This window comes from Ornithorhynchus anatinus, chromosome 2 (genome assembly GCF_004115215.2).
Source record: "Ornithorhynchus anatinus isolate Pmale09 chromosome 2, mOrnAna1.pri.v4, whole genome shotgun sequence".
NCBI classification, from domain to species: Eukaryota; Metazoa; Chordata; class Mammalia; order Monotremata; family Ornithorhynchidae; genus Ornithorhynchus; species Ornithorhynchus anatinus.
The window spans coordinates 6,911,945-6,932,320 of NC_041729.1; the positions used below are offsets into that span (position 1 = coordinate 6,911,945).

General features: G+C 49.9%; 1 protein-coding gene across 1 annotated transcript; it reads left to right on the plus strand.

The window, feature by feature from the left end:
- The first annotated feature begins 890 nt into the window (after nt 1-890).
- On the plus strand, nt 891-11,894 carry PXMP2 (peroxisomal membrane protein 2). Its single transcript, XM_001509710.4, has 5 exons — nt 891-1,042; nt 6,142-6,258; nt 8,662-8,824; nt 10,034-10,153; nt 11,506-11,894. The coding sequence occupies exons 1-5, from the start codon at nt 927-929 to the stop codon at nt 11,572-11,574; spliced, it is 585 nt and encodes a 194-aa protein (XP_001509760.1). The 5' UTR covers nt 891-926; the 3' UTR covers nt 11,575-11,894.
- The last annotated feature ends 8,482 nt before the right edge of the window (nt 11,895-20,376 follow it).

Sequence of the window (20,376 nt, forward strand, 5' to 3'; positions counted from 1 at the left end):
GAGACGCCGCCGCCGCCACCACCTCCCCCGCCGCCACCCCCTTCGGCGGCGCCGGCGGCTCCTTCTTCCCGGGAGAAATTTCGCGCCAAACGGCGCCCTCCACTCTCGCGAGAAGTCGGCACGGCCTCCGCCCCCTTCTCCTCGCCCCGCCCGGCCCCGCCCCCCGGAGCGCCCGCCAATCGGGAGACGAGGATTCTCCGCCCCCTGGAGTTAAGCCCAGTCAGAAGGCGAGGATTCTCAGCTTCTTGGAGTCCCTTCCAATCAGAAGGCGAGGATTCTCGGCCTCTTGGAGTCCCGTCCAATCAGAGGACGAGGATTCTCCGCCCCCTTGGAGTCCCGTCCAATCGGAAGGAGAGGATTCTCAGCCTCTTGGAGTCCCGTCCAATCAGAGGACGAGGAATTTCCGCCCCCTTGGAGTCCCGTCTAATCAGGGGGCGTGGATTCTCCGCCCCCTGGAGTCCCGTCCAATCAGGGGGCGACGATTCTCCGTCCCCTGGAGTCCCGTCCAATCAGAGGGCGACGATTCTCCGCCTCCTGGAGCCCCGTCCAATCAGAGGACGAGAATTCCCCCCTCCCACCCGGAGCCCCGCCCAATTAGGGGGCGAGGCTTCTCCGCCCCCTGGAGTCCCGTCCCATCGGGGGGCGAGGATCCCCTCCCCCCCCAGCCCCGTCCAATCAGAGGGCGCAGATTCCCCTCCTCCTCCCCCTGGAGTCCCGTCCAATCGGAGGGCGAGGATCCCCCGCCCCCTGGGTCCCCGTCCAATCGGAGGACGCGGATTTCCCTCCACCCCGGAGCCCCGTCCAATCAGGGCCCCTCGGGGCTCCAATGGGCGCGCGGGCCGGTGGCGGGAGGGAAAGATGGAAGGAGGGAGGGGGACGAGAGTTGGGAGGGCGGCGTCGTGAGCGGGGCGGCGGCGGCGGCGGCGATGGCTCCGGGGATGTCGAGGCCGCGGGCGGCAGGGAGGCCTTTCCCGCTGACCGTGTTGGGCCACTACCTGCTGCTGCTGCGGCGCCACCCGCTGCCCACCAAGGCGGTCACCAGGTCCGGCCCGGCCCGGGGTCGGGGGGCAGGGAGGGAGCCCGGGGCCTCAGCCCCACCCCAAAATGGAGGGGTCCCAGGCGACCAGGAGAAGAGGAAAAATAATAATAATTAATAATAACGTTGGGCTTTGTTAAGCGCTTACTCTGTGCAGAGCACTGCTCTAAGCGCTGGGGGAGAACCAGGGTCATCAGGTTGTGTTCATTCATTCAATAGTATTTATTGAGCGCTTACTATGTGCAGAGCACTGTACTAAGCGCTTGGGATGAACAAGTCGGCAACAGATAGAGACAGTCCCTGCCGTTTGACGGGCTTACAGTCTAATCGGGGGAGACGGACAGACGAGAACGATGGCACTAAACAGCGTCAAGGGGAAGAACATCTCGTAAAAACCGATGGCAACTAAATAGAATCGAGGCGATGTACAATTCATTAACAAAATAAATAGGGTAACGAAAATATATACAGTTGAGCGGACGAGTACGGTGCTGTGGGGATGGGAAGGGAGAGGTGGAGGAGCAGAGGGAAAAGGGGAAAATGAGGCTTTAGCTGCGGAGAGGTAAAGGGGGGATGGCAGAGGGAGTAGAGGGGGAAGAGGAGCTCAGTCTGGGAAGGCCTCTTGGAGGAGGTGAGTTTTAAGTAGGGTTTTGAAGAGGGAAAGAGAATCCCGTGAGGCTCACAGTCATCATCCCCATTTTAACAATAATAATAATAATAATGTTGGTATTAAGCACTTACTAGGGGCAGATTGCTGTTCTAAGCGCTGGGGGAGATCCAGGGCCATCAGGTTGTCCCCCGTGAGGCTCCCAGTCTGAATCTCCATTTTAATAATAATAATAATGTTGGTATTTGTTAAGCACTTACTAGGTGCAGAGCACTGTTCTGAGCGCTGGGGGAGAGGCAGGATCATCAGGTTGGCATTCATTCAATAGTATTTATTCAATAGTATTTATTGAGCGCTGGGGGAGAGGCAGGATCAGGATCATCAGGTTGGCATTCATTCAATAGTATTTATTCAATAGTATTTACTGAGCGCTGACTATGTGCAGAGCACTGGACTAAGCGCTTGGAATGAACAAGTCGGCAACAGATAGAGACAGTCCCTGCCCTTTGACGGGCTCACGCTCTAATCGGGGGAGACGGACAGACGAGAACGATGGCGATAAATAAAGTCGAGGGGAAGAACATCTCGTAAAAACAATGGCAACTAAATAGAATCGAGGCGATGTACATTTCATTAACAAAATAAATAGGGTGATGAAAATATATACAGTTGAGCAGACGAGTACAGTGCTGTGGGGATGGGAAGGGAGAGGTGGAGGAGCAGAGGGAGATGGTGGGAAAAGAGGGTTAAACTGCGGAGAGGTGAAGGGGGTGCGGTAGAGGGAGTAGAGGGAGAAGGGGAGCTCAATCTGGGAAGGCCTCTTGGAGGAGGTGTGTCCCCCGTGAGGCTCACAGTTAATTCCCATTTTAATAATAATAATGTTGGTGTTTGTTAAGCGCTTACTATGTGCCGAGCACTGTTCTAAGCACTGGGGGAGATACAGGGTCATCAGGTTGTTCCCCGTTGAGGCTCCCAGTCTTCATCCCCATTTTCCAGATGAGGGAACTGAGGCACAGAGAAGTGACTTGCCCACAATCCCACAGCTGACAAGTGGCAGAGCTGGGATTCGAACCCATGACCTCAGACGCCCAAGCCCGGGCCCTTTCCACTGAGCCATGCTGCTTTCTCTACAGGGTCATCAGGTTGTTCCCCGTTGAGGCTCCCAGTCTTCATCCCCATTTTCCAGATGAGATCACTGAGGCACAGAGAAGTGAAGTGACTTGCCCACAGTCCCACAGCTGACAAGTGGCAGAGTTGGGATTTGAACCCATGATCTCTGACTCCCCAGCTCGGGCTCCTGCCACTGAGCGACGCGGTGATGACATCTCTTCGGCATCGCCTCTGTGCCAAGCACTCTTCCAGGCGCTGGGACGGGGGATACCAAGTCATCAGGTCGTCCCACGGGGGGCTCACTGTCTTCATCCCCTCTCTTCATGCTGCAAGAGAAGCAGCGTGGCTCAGTGGAAAGAGCCCAGGCTGGGGAGTCAGAGGTCATGGATTCGAATCCTGGCGCTGCCTCTTGTCTGCTGTGTGACTGTGGGCAAGCCACTTCACTTCTCTGGGCCTCAGTGACCTCATCTGGAAAATGGGGATGAAGACTGGGAGCCTCATGGGGGGACAACCTGATTACTCTGCATCTCCCCCAGCCCTTAGAACAGAGAAGCAGCGTGGCTCAGCTCACAGCAAAACAAAACATCGTCAAGATAAATAGAATCAAGGAGATATACACATCATTAACAAAATAAATAAGGTTATAAATAATATAGGCAAATATGCACAGTGCTGAGGGGAAGGGGGAAGAGCAGAGGGCGGGAGAAGGGGGGAATGGGAGGGGAGAAGAAGGAGAGGGAAAGGGGGGCTCAGTCTGGGAAGGCCTCCTGGAGGAGGTGAATCCCGTTGGGAAACCTGAGCTCCATCGCAGCTTGTGCACAGAATCTAAATTGTACTGGATGACTAATTGTGTGAAATGGCAACATTTATATAGTTCCAAGGAGTCACCATTGGTGAAATCACTGACCGTTGGCTGAAAAGGGCAATGCAGGATTCACAGTTCCAACCACACGGTGCATACACAAAAATGGGTGATTGTCCTGCTGCTGGATTTGTTGTCTGCAGTGCCAAGTTCTTCTCTTTTGATCCTTTATTCGTGAACTTCTGAAACCTGTGCTCCCAAAAGAGCCTCTCCTTTCTTGAACGCAAAAGCACCCAAGCATCGATTCCCAATTTTCAACTGGGATTCGCCACTGTCTGAAATTCTGTTATTTCTCTCCCCTCGCTTTCCATTTCCCAATTTCAGCTCGCCAATACAGGAGTTATTTGGGGACCCTACTGTCACTCATTCTCCTCAGTGCGATTTTGCGGGGCGGTGCCTTTTTTGTGCAAAAACGGTGCGGCTTTCCCAGTTTCAGTGCCGCAAAACTAATCTCAATCTACGATTTTGTTGTTTGTGATCGGGTGTTGCCATTTGATGTTGAGAATAACCTCTAAGCGAAGGGTCTGCGGGAGACATTGATGGAGCTGTTGAAGGAACCCAGTGGTTTGCTTCTGTGTCGTCCAGGAGTGACACTGGCAGATCAGGAGTTACTCTGCCCCTAGACTCTGTCTGTTAGACTCCCAAAAGATGTGCTTGCCTTTTTGATTTGATTTTTTTTTTTTTACTGTCTTATCCATCACCGTATTCTTGACTTGTAATAATTCTGTGTCTGCCTAAGCCTTCATTTCCTTTCCTCCCACTCCTTTCTGCATCTCCCTGACTTGCTGCCTTTACTCACCCAGCCCCAGCCCCACCGCACTTATGTACCAAGGGCAGGGACTGTCTCTATCTGTTACCGATTTGTACATTCCAAGCACTTAGTACAGTGCTCTGCACATAGTAAGCGGTCAATAAATACTATTGAATGAATGTACATATCCCTAATTTATTTATATTAATGTCCATCTCCCCCTCTGGACTGTGAGCTTGTTGTGGGCAGGGAATGTGTCTGTTTTATTGTTGCGTTGTACTCTCCCAAACGCAGAGTACAGTGGTCTGCACACAGTAAGTGCTCAATAAATATGATTGATTAATTGATTGATTAACGTTTGGCTCTATGTTGCCATTATAGATTTTGGATTGGGTATACAGCTTCTCTGATGCAAGCTGATTCATTATCTAGGTCTTCTGTAGGTTTATAGGTTGCCCAAAAAACCAGGCTGATTTGGAGAAAATGTTTAGAGTCCTCATGGGTAGGTGCTTCTAGAAGCAGCGTGTCCTAGTGGAAAGAGAACGGGCTTGGGAGTCAGAGGAAATGGGTTCTAATCCTGACTCTGCTACATGTCTGCTGGGAGACCTTGGGCAAGTCACTTAATTTCTCTGTGCCTCAGCTACCTCATCTATAAACTGGGGATTGAGATTGTGAGCCCCATGTGGGACAGAGACTGTGTTCCACCTGATTGCCTTGTGTCTACCCCAGTGCTTAGAACAGTGCTTGGCACGTAGTAAGCGCTTAACAGATACCATCGTCATTATTATTATTTAAAACTAGAAAGTTGCCCAGGGGCTAATAAGCGTGTGAGTCGGAGGAAATATGTGAAGGTGCTTTTCAGCTGGCCCTGAGGTTCTCCTTCCAATGCTAACCTGTCCGTTTCTTAAATCCTAATCCGGGCAGCGAGTGTTTGGCAAGGTTGAGATCATTTCCCTTTTTCTTTCTTTCCTTCAATGTGAATATCTGTGGTCACAACTCAAAAAGAAAAAAGGATGCACCACTCTGATTAATCCTCCCTAACCTAGTCCAGGGTACAGAGTCTATAGTAAAAACCCGTTTAAACAAACAAGATGAGTAACTAGATTTGGGCAATGTGGGGAGGAAGAGGCAGTTTTGGGTTACTTATTAAGCTCTTGAATGGATTTTTATTTTGAAATAATTTACAAAATACTTCTCTATTGCAGATGAAAACAGAGATAGACATGCTCCAGGTCATGGTTCTCATTCATTTATTTATTCAATGGTATTTATTAAGTGCTTACTCTGTGCAAAGCACTTGGGATAGTACAATACAACAATAAACAGTGACAATCCCTGCCCACAACGAGTTCACAGTCCAGAGGGAAGGAGACAGACATCAATTAAAATAAATAAAATGACAGATCTATACATAAGTGCTGTGGGGCTGGGAGGGGGGGAAGAGGAAAGGGAGCGAGTCAGGGCGACGCAGAAGGGAAGGGGAGAGGAGGAAAAGTGGGGCTTTGTCCGGGAAGGCCTCTTGGAGGAGATGCGCCTTCAGTAAGGGGGAGAGTAATTGTCCGTCATCTTCCTCATCCACAGTGTTGGGAATAATGATGATGATGATGATGATGATATTTGTTAAATGCTTACAATGTGCCAACCACTGGGGTAAGAACTAAAGTAGATCACACACAGTTGCTATCTCACATGGGGCTCACAAGTGAAGGAGGGAGAAAAAGAAAGACTTTCAACTTTTCTCATCTGCTTTTCTGATCCCTCTCTTCCGCCCACAGTGGAATTTTGTCTGCACTTGGAAACTTCCTGGCCCAAGTTATTGAGAAGAGAGGAAAAAAGGAAAAATGTTCCCAAAGTCTAGAACTCAGCGGACCTCTCAGATACGCCATTTATGGGTGAGTATGGAGCAGGAGGGGAGATGTGTCCCCAGGTCACAGGGGCAGAACTTGCAAGTTCTAAGTTAGGTGGTAGGAGTCTAAAATTGCCACGACCCTGACCGTTTTTTGTAGTAGACCCACACTTTGCATGAGGACAGATGAAGAATGGAGTCCTGGATTGTGTATCAAGAAACTAGCTGGGCTTCACTATGTGGCTCCGAATCATCTCTGTTCAACCCACGTGTAATATCTTTCCACTTTTCGAACTCCCCAAACAGAAATCCTTCAGAGACCCCTGCAAAGTGACCCAACCCAATAGTAATAATAGCCGTAGTAATTGTAGACTGTAAACTCGTTATGGGCAGGGACTATGTTTATTGTTGTTTTGCACTCTCCCAAGCGCTCAGTACGGAGCTCTGCACACAATAAGCGCTTGATAAATACGATTGAATGAGTGAATATTTATTTAGAGAAGCAGCGTGGCTCAGTGGAAAGAACACGGGCTTAGGAGTCAGAGGTCATGGGTTCTAATCCCGGTTCTGCCGATTGTCAGCTGTGTGACTTTGGGCAAGTCATTTAACTTCTCTGTGCCTCAGTTACCTCATCTGTAAAATGGGGATTAAGACTCTGAGCCCCATGTGGGACAACCTCATCACCTTGTATTCCCCCATCGCTTAGAACAGTGCTGTGCACATAGTAAGCGCTTAACCAGTACCATCATTATTATTATTATTTATTAAGTACTTACAATTGGCAGAGCGCTATGGGAAAGAATATACAGTTGCAATTAGGCATGGTCTCTGTCTCTCTCAGGGAGCTCACAATCTGAAAATAAGAATGGGGAGAGGGCCTGGAGGCAGACATATAAGAAGAGAGGAATCAAAACTGAGTTTGGTGTCTGAGCTGCTGGTTTCTAGATTGCTTTTGGAGCTGAGCAATAATAGTAGTACATAGAGAAGCAGCGTGGCTCAGTGGAAGGAGCCCGGGCTTGGGAGTCAGAGGTTGCGGGTTCTAATCTCGTCTCCGCCAGATGTCAGCTGTGTGACTTTGGGTAAGTCACTTCACTTCTCTGGGCCTCAGTTCCCTCATCTGGAAAATGGGGATTAAGACTGTGAGCCCCACGTGGGACAACCTGACTACCTTGGATCTATCCCAGTGCTTAGAACAGTCCTTAGCACATAGTAAGCGCTTAATAAATACCAGCATTATTATCAATAGTATTCATTCATTCAATAGTATTTATTGAGCGCTTACTATGTATTGAATGAATGAATAGTAGTAGTGTTTATTGAGCGTCACTGGGCGCAATGCACAAAACTAAATGCTAGGGAGGTATAAACCAAGCAGGATACAGAGTTACATGGTTTCTACTCCAGTCACTCATTTATTCATTCAGTTGTATTTATTGAGTGCTTACTGTGTGCAGAACACAGTCCTAAGCGCTTGGGAGAGGACAGTAAACAATAAACACATATCCCTGACCACAATAAGCTTACAGTCTAAAGGGGGAGACAGATATTAATAGCAAGAAATACATGACAGATATGGCCATAAATACTGTGGGGCGGGGAGGGGGGAATGAATGAAGGGAGCAAGTCGGGGTGACGCAGAAGGGAGTGGGAGAAGAGAAAAAGAGGGCTTGGTCGGGGAAGGCTAAGACTAGATTGTGGGGACTGTGAGCTCCATGCGGGCAGGGAACGTGTCAACTCCGTTCTATTGCACTCTCCCAAGCACTTAGTACAGGGCTCTTCACACAGCAAGTGCTCAATAAATACCATTGCGTGCTTGCTTGCTTGACTGCTAGATACACAAAGGTGCTGAGCAGGGGCAGGTGGTGGGGTGGCAAGGTAGAGCACTTTTCATTCATTCATTCAATTGTATTTATTGAGCACTTACTGCTCGCAGAGTACTGTGCTAAGCGCTTGGTAGAGGACAAAAGACCAATAAACAGACATTCCTTACCCACAGCAAGCTTACAGTCTAGAGCAGGGGAGACAGACATTTGAGAGGCCTGAGCCTAAACTCAGGCTCAGAGAAGCAGTGTGGCCTAATGGCTAGAGCCCAGGCCTAGGAGTCAGAAGGACCTGGGTTCTAATCCCCGCTCCGCCACTCGTCTCCTATGTGACTGTAGGCAAGTCGCTTCAGTTCTCTGAGCCTCCGTTCCCTCATCTGTAAAATGGGGATTAAGGGTATGAATTCCATGTGGGACAGGGACTGCGTCCAACCTGATCAACTTATATCTACCCCAATGCTTAGTCCAGTGCCCGGCACATAGTATGTGTTTAACAGATACCATAAAAAAACCCACCTCAACCCACAGAGATTTGCCGGTTGGCTTGCGAATCCCGAGAATTAGGGGAAGATGTGCAATGACAGCAGCAGCTAATAGCAGAGTGAGTGATGTGTGTGGTGCGGTGTCAGGTTCTTGTTCACAGGGCCGCTCAGTCACTTTTTCTACTGGTACATGGAGCAGCTGATCCCTCCAGCGGTCCCCTTCGCGGTGGTCAGGAGGCTCCTGCTGGATCGGCTCGTCTTTGCTCCCGTCTTCCTGTTGTTGTTCTTCTTCGTCATGAACCTTCTCGAGGTTGGTTCAGCCTGCCACGCGACTCCTTTCCAACAACCAATAAAGTGTCATTACGCTAGTACAGATCAATGTGGTATTATTCACTTATCCATTCCTTTTCCTTATGGTATTAATTATTATTAATAATAATAATAATAATAATGCTGGTATTTGTTAAGCACTTACTATGTGCAGAGCACTGTTCTAAGTGCTGGGGGAGATACAGGGTAATCAGGTTGTCCCACATGAGGCTCTCAGTTAATCCCCATTTTACAGATGAGGTCACTGAGGCACAGAGAAGTGAAGTGCCTTGCCCACAGTCACCCAGCTGACAAGTGGCAGAGCCGGGATTCGAACCTATGACCTCGGACTCCCAAGCCCGGGCTCCTTCCACTGAGCCATGCTGCTTCTCTATGCTGCTGTCTAATTAAGCACTTACTACATTGCCAGGCGCCGTTCTCAGCACTGGGGTAATCAGGTTGGACTCAGTCCGTGTCCCACATGGGGCTCACAGCTTTAATCCTCACTTTAAAGAGGAGGTGACTGAGGCACGGAGAATTTGAGTGACTTGCCGAGTTCACATAGCAGACAGGTGGCGGAGCCGGGATTAAAACCCATGTCCTCGGACTCCCGGAACCGTGCTCTTTCCTCTGAGCCACACTGCTTTCTCTAGTGCTTTAGTGTTATGCTACAATCAGCCCACACTTGTAGACCACCGGAATGACTTATTGTTCTTTCCCATTAATATAGAGACAAAGCTAATTAATCAATCAGGGGTATTTATTGAGTACTTACTGTGTGCAGAGCACTGTGTCAAGCATTTGGGAAAGTACAATGTGACAGAACTGTCGCACATCGGATGAGTGTGGGTTAGGCCACAGGAAGCAAATGCCAGCCTCTGTTTTGGCCTTCAAATTCTCCTCAATTAGGAGAAATGTTTCATTTAAGGGAAGGGACGCAAGAGGGTTTGTGATGTGACAGAACACAAGGCTGAAACGCTGAGATGCCTTTTCCTCTCTCTGAAACTGATCACTGCTAGCTTCCCCCAAATCATTTTCCTCTCTAATTTTCCTTTTGGGTAAGGTGGAAGGCATCCAAGCCGGCAGTCGGAGGTGACGATTAAAGGCTTGCAAAGTTTTCTGTAAATCTGGTGCTTTGGGTCATCATTGCTTTCGGGTGGGTTTGATTGCTACATGATCTTTTGCCACGAACACTCTTCTTGCTTTCTAGGGTCAAAACATGGCAGCTTTTTCTAAAAAGATGAGAACAGGTTACTGGAAAGCTCTGAAGATGAACTGGAAAGTGTGGACGCCCATACAATTTATCAATATCAACTATGTCCCTGTGCAGGTAAGGAGTTTAGATCAGAGTTGCATGATCTTCACTAAATATAACAGTGATATAATCAGGTTGGACAGAGTCCATGCCCCTCTTAGGACTCACAGTCTTAAGCCCCGTTTTCCAGAGGTGGTAACTGAGGCCCAGAGAAGTAAAGTGACTTGCTCATGGTCATACAGCGGACAAGTGGCAGAGCCAGGACAAGAACCCGGATCCTTCTGACTCCCAGGCCTGTGCTGTCTTCACTAGGCCATGCTGCTTCTCACAACTTTATGCAGGTGTGAAAACCTGTGCAATAAAGCCTTGCCTGAGGGCTAGTCTGCCCCAGGCTCAGCCCAGCCCCAGGACTGGTGTCTCAAGTGCCAAACCATATTGGTAGTAAATTCAGACCAAACTGGAAATGGCTCAAGATTCATTTCCAGGGGCCAACATCTCCTGGGTGCAGTTGCTCAAGGGCTCCTTGGAGTTGTAGTCCCAGTAGTCTGGGGGACAACTGCTCACACACCAGGCTAGGGGACCTGAGAGCCTGGTCTTGGGAGTCAGAGGACATGGGTTCTAACCCCGGCTCTGCCATTTGTCTACTGTGTGACCTGGGGCAAGCCACCTCACTTCTCTGGGCCTCAGTTAACTCATCTGTAAAATGGGGATGAAGACTGTGAGCCCCAAGTGGGACAACCTGACTACCTTGTCTATCCCAGTGCTTAGAACAGTGCTTGGCACATTGTAAGTGCTTAACAAATACCATCATTATTATTATTATTATTATTATGGGACGTGGGGATCGTTTCCCCCTTCCCTGGCCCCAGTTATTGGCCCATTGCTTTCCCCTGGTGTTAAACCGTGAAGTGAGAGGGTGAGGCCGAGGAACTCGGAGTGGTTTGAACTCAATTTATTCATTCATTCATTCATTCATTCATTCATTCGATCATATTTAGCGAGCATTTACTACTGTGCAGAGCACTTTACTAAGCACTTGGGAGAGTACAGTACAACAATATGAAAGACACATTCCCTGCCCATAATGAGCTGCTTGGGGTTGGCTCCTTCTGGCCCTAGGAATCTGGGACCTGCCGGGCATGCCCAGTTTACACAGGGGCCAAGTTCCAATGCCAAGTTCCTAGGCTGGGAATCAGTGTGCACAATTCCTTCCAGAAAACCACTGGTCTCGGGAAGGAGTTTGGAACTGGGGCTTTGACATCACCTGTTTTCTCGGTGAAGTCCAACAGAGACAACGGGCACTTGAGAATTTTCCGGGATGAGATTTCTGAATGTCAAGTTTCCCTTCCGGCATGGATCCCTTTCCTTCTCACGGGCCCCTGGCTCACCCAGATCCACCTCTGACCTGCACCTTCTTCTTTTGGCAGTTCCGAGTGCTGTTTGCCAACCTGGTGGCCTTATTTTGGTACGCCTACCTGGCCTCGCTTCGCAAGTGAGGAGGCCTTGAGGCATCCATCGGTGCCCTCCCTCTGGGCTCCTGTCTCGGGATCGCCCCAAGGAGTCTGAGAACAGACTGCAGCTCCCTAAGTAGACAGACACCTTGCCGGCAGAATCGATTTCCTCGGGCATCTCCCCGACTCTGATGGAAGTCATTCGACTTCTCAAATTGATAGATGTGAAAAGATTAAGCTGTGAATGATCTGTGCTGTGATGAACTTGCTGTGTCAGCTTTTGAATGCTGCTCTCGCTAAACTTCAATTTTTCAGAAATGGGACTCAATCAGCATGGTAATAAACTACAATGCAGCTTCTTAAAAGGCAAGTTTTATTTCTCGGCTGGAAAATAGCCGTCACCTTGGGGCTGTCCACCTACGGTGGACCTCCTCAAAGGACCACTTTCTCAGCTCCCAGCCAGAGCAAGAAATCGAGTTGGGGGTCGAGATACCAAGCGGTCCCCTTCCCTTCACCGAGAGGAGAATCAGGGACCCGCTTCCTTTTAAGTCGGTTCCAGTTCTTATTGGGTCTGAGATTCACCCACGCCTCCTCGGATGCCGGAGGGGACAGAAGCATTGTAAATTCTTCCTAGCAGTGGCAGATTTATCGATTGGCCAATTAGGCAATGGCCTAAGGTGACGGATATTAGGGGGCTACAGATAACTCTGCTGAATTTCAACATCTGGGCGACTATCTCTCAGCCACCCCGGATAGACTCCTGAACTGCTACAGTGTTAACCCACGTGCTGATCCCATCCCATCCTGACTGCTGTATCAGCCCCCTTGCTGACCTCCCTGCCTCCTGTCTCTCCCACTCCAGTCCCTACTTCCCTCATCTGTAAAATGGGGATTAAGACTGTGAGCCCCACGTGGGACAACCTGATTCCCCTGTGTCTACCCCAGCACTTAGAACAGTGCTCGACACATAGTAAGCGCTTAATAAATACCAACAGTCTTCATCCCCATTTTACAGATGAGGGAACTGAGGCACAGAGAAGTGAAGTGACTTGCCCAAAGTCACACAGCTGACAAGTGGCGGGGCCGGGATTAGAACCCATGAACGGACACTTTCCCTGACATGAGTTTACATTCTAGAGGAGGAAAACACAATATAAATAACGAAATGATCCTGTGCCTATCCCAGCGCTTAGTACAATGCCTGGCACATAGCGCTTAAAAAAAATGCCCGCAAAATCAGGGATCTGCAAACTATGCAGCTTCGCTGCCATCTAGTAGACAAGAGATTAATGCCAACCCAAGGACCATGTGGTTTTGCATCCGATCTTGTAAAAAGCTTTAAAAGCTGTGAATACAGTAAGGCTAATTTTCCTCCTTCTAGTCTGGCAAAGCCCAAATCTTAGTCAGTTGGCTCAAATAACAAAAATGATAACGGAAGTCACAAATGGCCAGGCTCACCCCTATTTTGGGTTCTGAATGCAGGAAAGAATGAATGACATGGGGCTCACGGTCTTAATCCCCATTTTATACAATAATAATGATGGTATTTATTAAGCCTTTATTATGGGCCAGGCACTGTACTAATCACTGGGGTAGATTCAAGCAAATGGGGTGTGACACGGTCCCTGTCCCACATGGGGCTCACAGTCTCAATCCCAGATGAGGGAACTGAGGCACAGAGAAGTGAAGTGAATTGCCCAAGGTCACAGAACAGAGAAGTGGCGAGGCTGGGATTAGAACCCATGACTTCGTGACTCCCAGGCCCATGCTCTAGCCACTAAGCCGTGGAATGAGGCCCAGAGAAGTGACTTGCCCAAGGTCATACAGCAGACAAGTGGTGGAGCCGGGATTAGAAATCAGGTCCTTCTGATTCCCAGGCCCCTGCCCTATCCACTAGGCCGTGCTGCTTCGATTCCAGTGTCTTCTGCCTCACCTTTCCACACATCCCCATCCCCGGGTTCCCTATCTGCCCCACTTGATTTTTAAATGAATAATAATAATAATGGCATTTAAGTGCTTACTATGTGCAAAGCACTGTTTTAAGAGCTGGGGAGGATACAAGGTGATCAGCTTGTCCCTCGTGGGGTTCACAGTCTTAATCCTCATTTTACAGATGAAGTAACTGAGGCACAGAGAAATTAAGTGATTTGCCCAAGGTCACACAGCACTAAATGGTGGTGCCTCAGATCAATTATTGCAATTTCACTGCTTTAAAGCCAACCTGATGAGCCCCACGTGGGACAACCTGATTCCTGATGCGGAGGTGGATGGGCAACCACTGGAGGTTTTTGAGGAGTGGGGTGAAATGCCCTCAACGTTTTTGTAGAAAAATGATCCGGGCAGCAGAGTGAAGTATGGACTGGAGAGGGGAGAGACAGGAGGCTGGGAGGACAGCAAGGAAGCTGATGCAGTCATCCAGGTGGGATAGATGAGTGTATTAAAGTGGTGGCAGTTTGGGAAGAGAGAAGAGGGTGTATTGTAGTTACACTGTGAAGATGGGACCGACAGAATTTAGTGGATTGAATATGTGGGTTGAAAGAGAGGAGTCAAGGATTAGTGTCGTCTCCAGAGAATTAATTCACCTAACGATGTGTCCAAACTATGTGAATCTAAAGTGAGTCTCTTGGCCTTTTATAGACCACTTTGGCTTAATTTGCTTCATTCAATCATATTTATTGAGCTGTACTAAGTGCCTGGAATATACAATTTGGCAACAGAGACAATCCCTGCCCAACATCGGGCTCACAGTCCAAAACAAGGAGACAGACAGCAAAACAAGTAGTCAGGCACCCATTAGTTTGTGGACTCTACTGTCATTCATTCGACTGTATTTATTGAGCGCTTACTGTGTGCAGAGCACTGTACTAAGTGCTTAGGAAAGGACAGTGCAACAATATACAGACACATTCCCTGCCTACAACGAGCTTACAGTCTAGAGGGTATCAGTGAGAAAGTGCATGGTTTAGTGGATAGAGCCTGGGCCAGGGAGTCAGAAGGTAATAGGTTCTAATTCTGGCTCCTCCACTGTGTCTGCTGTGTGATCTTGGGCAAGTCACTTCACTTGTCTGTGCGTCATTTACCTCATGTGTAACATGGGGATTGAGACTATGAGCCCCACATGGGACAGGGACTGTGTCCAACTCAATTTGCTTTTATGCACCCCAGGGCTTAGTACAGTGCCTGGCACGTAGTAAATGCTGAACAAATACCATAAATATTATTATTCATTAAACTCTATTGAGCACTTACTGTATGCAGAGCACTGGACTGAGTGCCTGTTTATTAGAGGGCCGCTCTGAGGATACCATCCTGCCCACTGCCTGTTACACACTTACCCTCTGTTCAAAGCCCTAAGGAAGGCTCACCTCCTCCAGGAGGCCTTCCCAGTTTAAGTCCCCCTTTTCCACAGCCCCCCCCGGCACCTTGCCCTGACTCGCTGTCTTTGCTCTATCCCCCTCCCCGCCCTCAGCACTTGTGTAGATATGTACATATCTATAATTCTATTTATTCATATCAATGCCTGTTTTACATGTTCTGATGTATGTGTGTATATATATATATATATATATATATATATATATATATACAGCTGTGTGACTGTGGGCAAGTCACTTCACTTCTCTGGGCCTCAGTGACCTCATCTGTGAAATGGGGATGAAGTCTGTGAGCCCCACCTGGGACAACCTAACAAGTCTGTATCCCCCCAGCACTTAGACCAGTGCTTGGCACATAGTAAGTGCTGAACAAATACCAACATTATTATTCTCTGGGCCTCACTTCCCTCATCTGTCAAATGGGGATTAAGGCTGTGAGCCCTATGTGGGACAACCTGCTGCCCTTGTATCCCCCCAGGGCTTAGAGCAGTGCTCAGCACCTAGTAAGAGCTTAACAAATACCAACATTATTATTTTCTGTGCCTCAGTTCCCTCCTCTGTGGGGATGAAGCCTGTGAGCCCCACATGGGACAACCTGATCACCTTGTAACCCCTCCAGCGCTGAGAGCAGTGCTCGCCACCTTTTCCCTTCCCGCTCTCTCCTCCTCCTCGCCCTTACGGAAACTTGGCTCACTCCTGATGACACGGTCTCCGCCACTGCTCTCTCCGGCGGAGGCCTCTCCTTCTCCCACTCCCCCAGACTCACCGGAAAGGGAGGAGGCGTCGGTTCCTCCTCTCACCCCGATGCCGCTTCCGCACCATCCCTCCTCCCCCTTCCCTCTCTCTCCCCTCCTTCGAAGCCCATATCATTCACCTCTTCCACCCCCTCCAGATACTTGTAGCTGTCATCTACCGCCCTCCTGGTCCCACCTCCAACTTCTTCAACCACCTAGACCCCTTCCTCACCTTCCTTCTCTCCTTCTCTCTGCCCACTCTGATCCTCGGAGACTTCAACATCCACATGGATGTACCCGATGACTCCTCTGCCACCCGCCTGCTATCCCTCCTCGACTCTGCCGACCTCCTATTCCACCAGACCGCGCCCACTCACCGACTCGGTCACACCCTCGATCTCATCATCTCCTACCGCTGCACTATCTCCTCCCTCACCAACTCTGAAATCCCTCTCTCAGACCATAACCTTCTCACCTGCCTCATCTCTCACACTCCCTCCCCCTGCAAATCTCTGCTACTGCCCCACAGAGACCTCCGCTCTCTTGATCCCATCTGTCTTTCCAAAAGCATCTCTCCCCACCTTGCCCCCCTGTCCTGTCTTCCCACTCTCGATGATCAGGCCACCGCTCTCAACTCCACCCTCTCTACTCAACTCTCTCGCCCCCCTTTCCTTCCGCCGCTCTCACTCCACTAACCCACAGCCCTGGGTCACTGCCTCTGTCCGCCTCCTATGCGCCTATGCTCAAGCTGCCGAGCGCTGAGTCCAAGCACCAAGCCGACCTCATACATTTCAAATTTATCCTTTCCTGCCTTAACTCTGCCCTCTCCTCCGCCAGGCAAAACTTCTTCTCCTCCCTCATCGACACCCATGCCCGTCACCCCCGCCGATTGTTCCGGACCTTTAACTCTCTCCTTAGGCCCCCTGTTCCTCCCCCTCCCCCATCTCTCACCCCCAATGATCTGGCCACCTACTTCATCACAAAAATTAACACAATCAGGTCTGAGCTCCCCAAAGTCACCCCTCCCACTCCTGCCTCCCCACCCCTAACCCTCTTCCCTACTTTCCCATCCTTCCCTGCTGTATCCTCAGAGATCTCATCCCTCCTCGCAAGTGCCACCCCCTCCACCTGCGCCTCGGACCCCATTCCCGCTCACCTTATAAAAACCATCGACCCTGCCCTCCTCCCTTCCTTAACTTCTATCTTTAACCACTCACTCTCCAATGGCTTCTTCCCCTCTGCCTTCAAACATGCCTACATCTCCCCCATCCTAAAAAAACCCTCTCTCGACCCCACTTCCCCTTCAAGCTATCGCCCCATCTCCCTACTACCCTTCCTTTCCAAAATCCTAGAACGAGTCGTCTACACTCACTGCTTAGAATTCCTTAACTCCCATTCTCTCCTGGACCCCCTCCGATCTGGCTTCCGTCCCCTCCGCTCTACCGAGACTGCTCTCTCTAAGGTCACCCGTGACCTCCTTCTTGCCAAATCCAATGGCTCCTACTCCATTCTAATCCTCCTTGACCTCTCGGCTGCCTCTGACACTGTCAACCATCCCCTTCTCCACACCTTATCTCACCTTGGCTTCACGGACTCCGTCCTCTCCCCGTTCTCCTCTTATCTCTCTGGCCGGTCATTCTTGGTCTCCTTCGGGGGCTCCTCCTTCCCCTCCCATCCTTTAACTGTTGGAGTTCCTCAAGGGTCAGTTCTCGGCCCTCTTCTGTTCTCCATCTACACTCACTCCCTCGGTGAACTCATCCGCTCTCACGGCTTCAACTATCATCTCTATGCAGATGACACACAGATCTATATCTCCGCCCCGTCCTCTCCCCCTCCCTTCAGGCTCGTATTTCCTCCTGCCTCCAAGACGTCTCTATCTGGATGTCTGCCCGCCACCTAAAACTCAACATGAGCAAAACTGAGCTCCTCATCTTCCCTCCCAAGCCCTGTCCTCTCCCTGACTTCCCTATCACCGTGGACGGTACGACCATCCTTCCCGTCTCTCGGGCCCGCGACCTCGGTGTCATCTTTGACTCGGCTCTCTTGTTCACCCCACACATCCGATCCGTTACCGAGACCTACCGTTCTCACCTTTATAATATCACCAACATCTGCCCTTTCCTCTCCACCCAAACGGCTATCTTACTGCTACAGGCTCTCATAATATCCCGGCTAGATTACTGTGTCAGCCTGCTCTCTGATCTCCCTTCCTCCTCTCTCTCCCCGCTCCAGTCCATTCTTCACTCCACTGCCCGGCTCATCTTCCCGCAGAAATGCTCTGGGCATGTCACTCCCCTTCTTAAAAACCTCCGGTGTTTGCCTATCGACCTCCGCACCAAACAAAAACTTCTCACTCTAGGCTTCAAGGCTGTCCATCACCTTTCCCCTTCCTACCTCTCCTCCCTTCTCTCTTTCCACTGCCCACCCCTCACGCTCCGCTCCTCTGCCGCCCACCTCCTCACCGTCCCCCGTTCTCGCCTATCCCGCCGTCGACCCCCGGGCCACGTCCTCCCACTGTCCCAGAACGCCCTCCCTCCTCACCTCCGCCAAACTAATTCTCTTCCCCTCTTCAAAACCCTACTGAGAGCTCACCTCCTCCAAGAGGCCTTCCCAGACTGAGCTCCCCTTTTCCCTCTGCTCCCTCTACCCCCCCTTCACCTCTCTGCAGCTAAACCCTCTTCTCCCCCCTTTCCCTCTGCTCCTCCCCCATCCCAACCCCTCAGCACTGTACTCGTCCGCTCAACCGTATATATCTTCATCACCCTATTTATTTTGTTAATGAGATGTACATCCCCTTGATTCTATTTATCTGCTATTGTTTTAATGAGATGTTCTTCCCCTTGACTTTATTGCCATTGTTCTTGTCTGTCCTTCTCCCCCGATTAGACCGTAAGCCCGTCAAAGGGCAGGGATTGTCTCTATCTGTTACCGATTTGTACATTCCAAGCGCTCAGTACAGTGCTCTGCACATAGTAAGTGCTCAATAAATACTATTGAATGAATGAATGAATAATAAGCGCTTAACAAATACCCACATTATTATTCCCTGGGCCTCAGTGACCTCATCTATCATTCATTCATTCATTCATTCAGTAGTATTTATTGAGCACTTATTGTCAAATGGGGATGAACTGTGAGCCTCAGGTGGGCCAACCTGATGACCCTCTATCTCCCCCAGCGCTTAGAACAGTGCTCTGCACATAGTACGTGCTTAACAAACACCAACATTATTATTATTATTATTTTGCTGCCTGTCCCTTCTCGACTGTGAGCCCGTTGTGGGGCAGGGCCTCTCTCTCTTCGTTGCTGAATTGTATCTTCCAAGCGCTTCGTCCGGTGTGCTGCACAGGGTAGGGGCCCAGTAGGTACGGTGGAATGAATGAATGAATGAATGAATGAATGAATGTTATTTTGTTAATGAGAGGTCCATCCCCTTGATTCTATTTATTGCTATTGTTTTTGTCTGTCTGTCTCCCCCGATTAATGTTGGTATTTGTTAAGCGCTTACTATGTGCAGAGCACTGTTCTAAGCGCTGGGGTAGACACAGGGGATTCAGGTTGTGCCACGTGGGGCTCACAGTCTTAATCCCCATTTTACAGATGAGGGAACTGAGGCCCAGAGAAGTGAAGTGACTTGCCCACGGTCCCACAGCTAAGTGGCAGAGCTGGGATTTGAACTCATGACCCCTGACTCCAAAGCCCGTATTCTTTCCACTGAGCCACGCTGCTTCTCTGAATTAATGAATGAGTGAATGAATGAATGTTATTTTGTTAATGAGGTGTCCATCCCCTTGATTCTATTTATTGCTATTGTTTTTGTCTGTCTGTCTCCCCCGATTAGACTGTAAGCCCGTCAAAGGGCAGGGACCGTCTCTATCTGTTGCCGATTTGTCCATTCCAAGCGCTTAGTCCAGTGCTCTGCACATAGTAAGCCCTCATTACGTACTATTGAATAGTATTAAATAGCACTATTGAATAGTATTAAATAGTACTATTAAATACTAGAGAAGCAGCGTGGCTCAGTGGAAGAAGCCCGGGCTTGGGAGTCAGAGGTCAGGGGTTCGAATCCCGGCTCTGCCACTTGTCAGCTGTGGGACCGTGGGCAAGTCACTTCACTTCTCTGGGCCTCAGTTCCCTCATCTGTCAAATGGGGATGAAGACTGGGAGCCCCACGGAGGACAACCCGCTTCCCCTGTGTCTCCCCCAGTGCTTAGAACAGTGCTCGGCACATAGTAATAATAATGTTGGCATTTGTTAAGCGCTGACTATGTGCCGAGCACTGTTCGAAGCGCTGGGGGAGATACAGGATCATCAGCTTGTCCTACATGAGGCTCACAGTGAATCCCGATTAGACTGTAAGCCCGTCAAAGGGCAGGGACTGTCTCTATCTGTTGCCGACTTGTTCACCCCAGGCGCTTAGTACAGTGCTCTGCACATAGTCAGCGCTCAATAAATACTATTGAATGAATCCCCATTTTCCAGATGAGGTCACTGAGGCCCAGAGAAGTGAAGTGACTCGCCCACAGTCCCCCAGCCGACAGGTGGCCGAGCCGGGAGTCGAACCCCTGACCTCGGCCTCCGAAGCCCCAGCTCTTTCCACTGAGCCACGCTGAACAAATACCAAGAGGGCTTATTATCGAATGAATGAAGGAGCGGGTGAGTGAGGGAACGTGACGTCCCCTTTAAGAGCGGCGGGGGGGGGGAGGGGGAGGCTCCACTTCCGGGTTGGGAAGCCCCGC

Excerpts from the sequence above, each read along its gene's own strand:
- PXMP2 (XM_001509710.4), top strand. The coding sequence starts at position 927 with ATGGCTCCGGGGATGTCGAGGCCGCGGGCGGCAGGGAGGCCTTTCCCG. Across the intron at positions 1,043-6,141 it reads CCCACCAAGGCGGTCACCAG|TGGAATTTTGTCTGCACTTG; the intron begins GTCCGGCCCGGC and ends TTCCGCCCACAG. Across the intron at positions 6,259-8,661 it reads CTCAGATACGCCATTTATGG|GTTCTTGTTCACAGGGCCGC; the intron begins GTGAGTATGGAG and ends GTGCGGTGTCAG.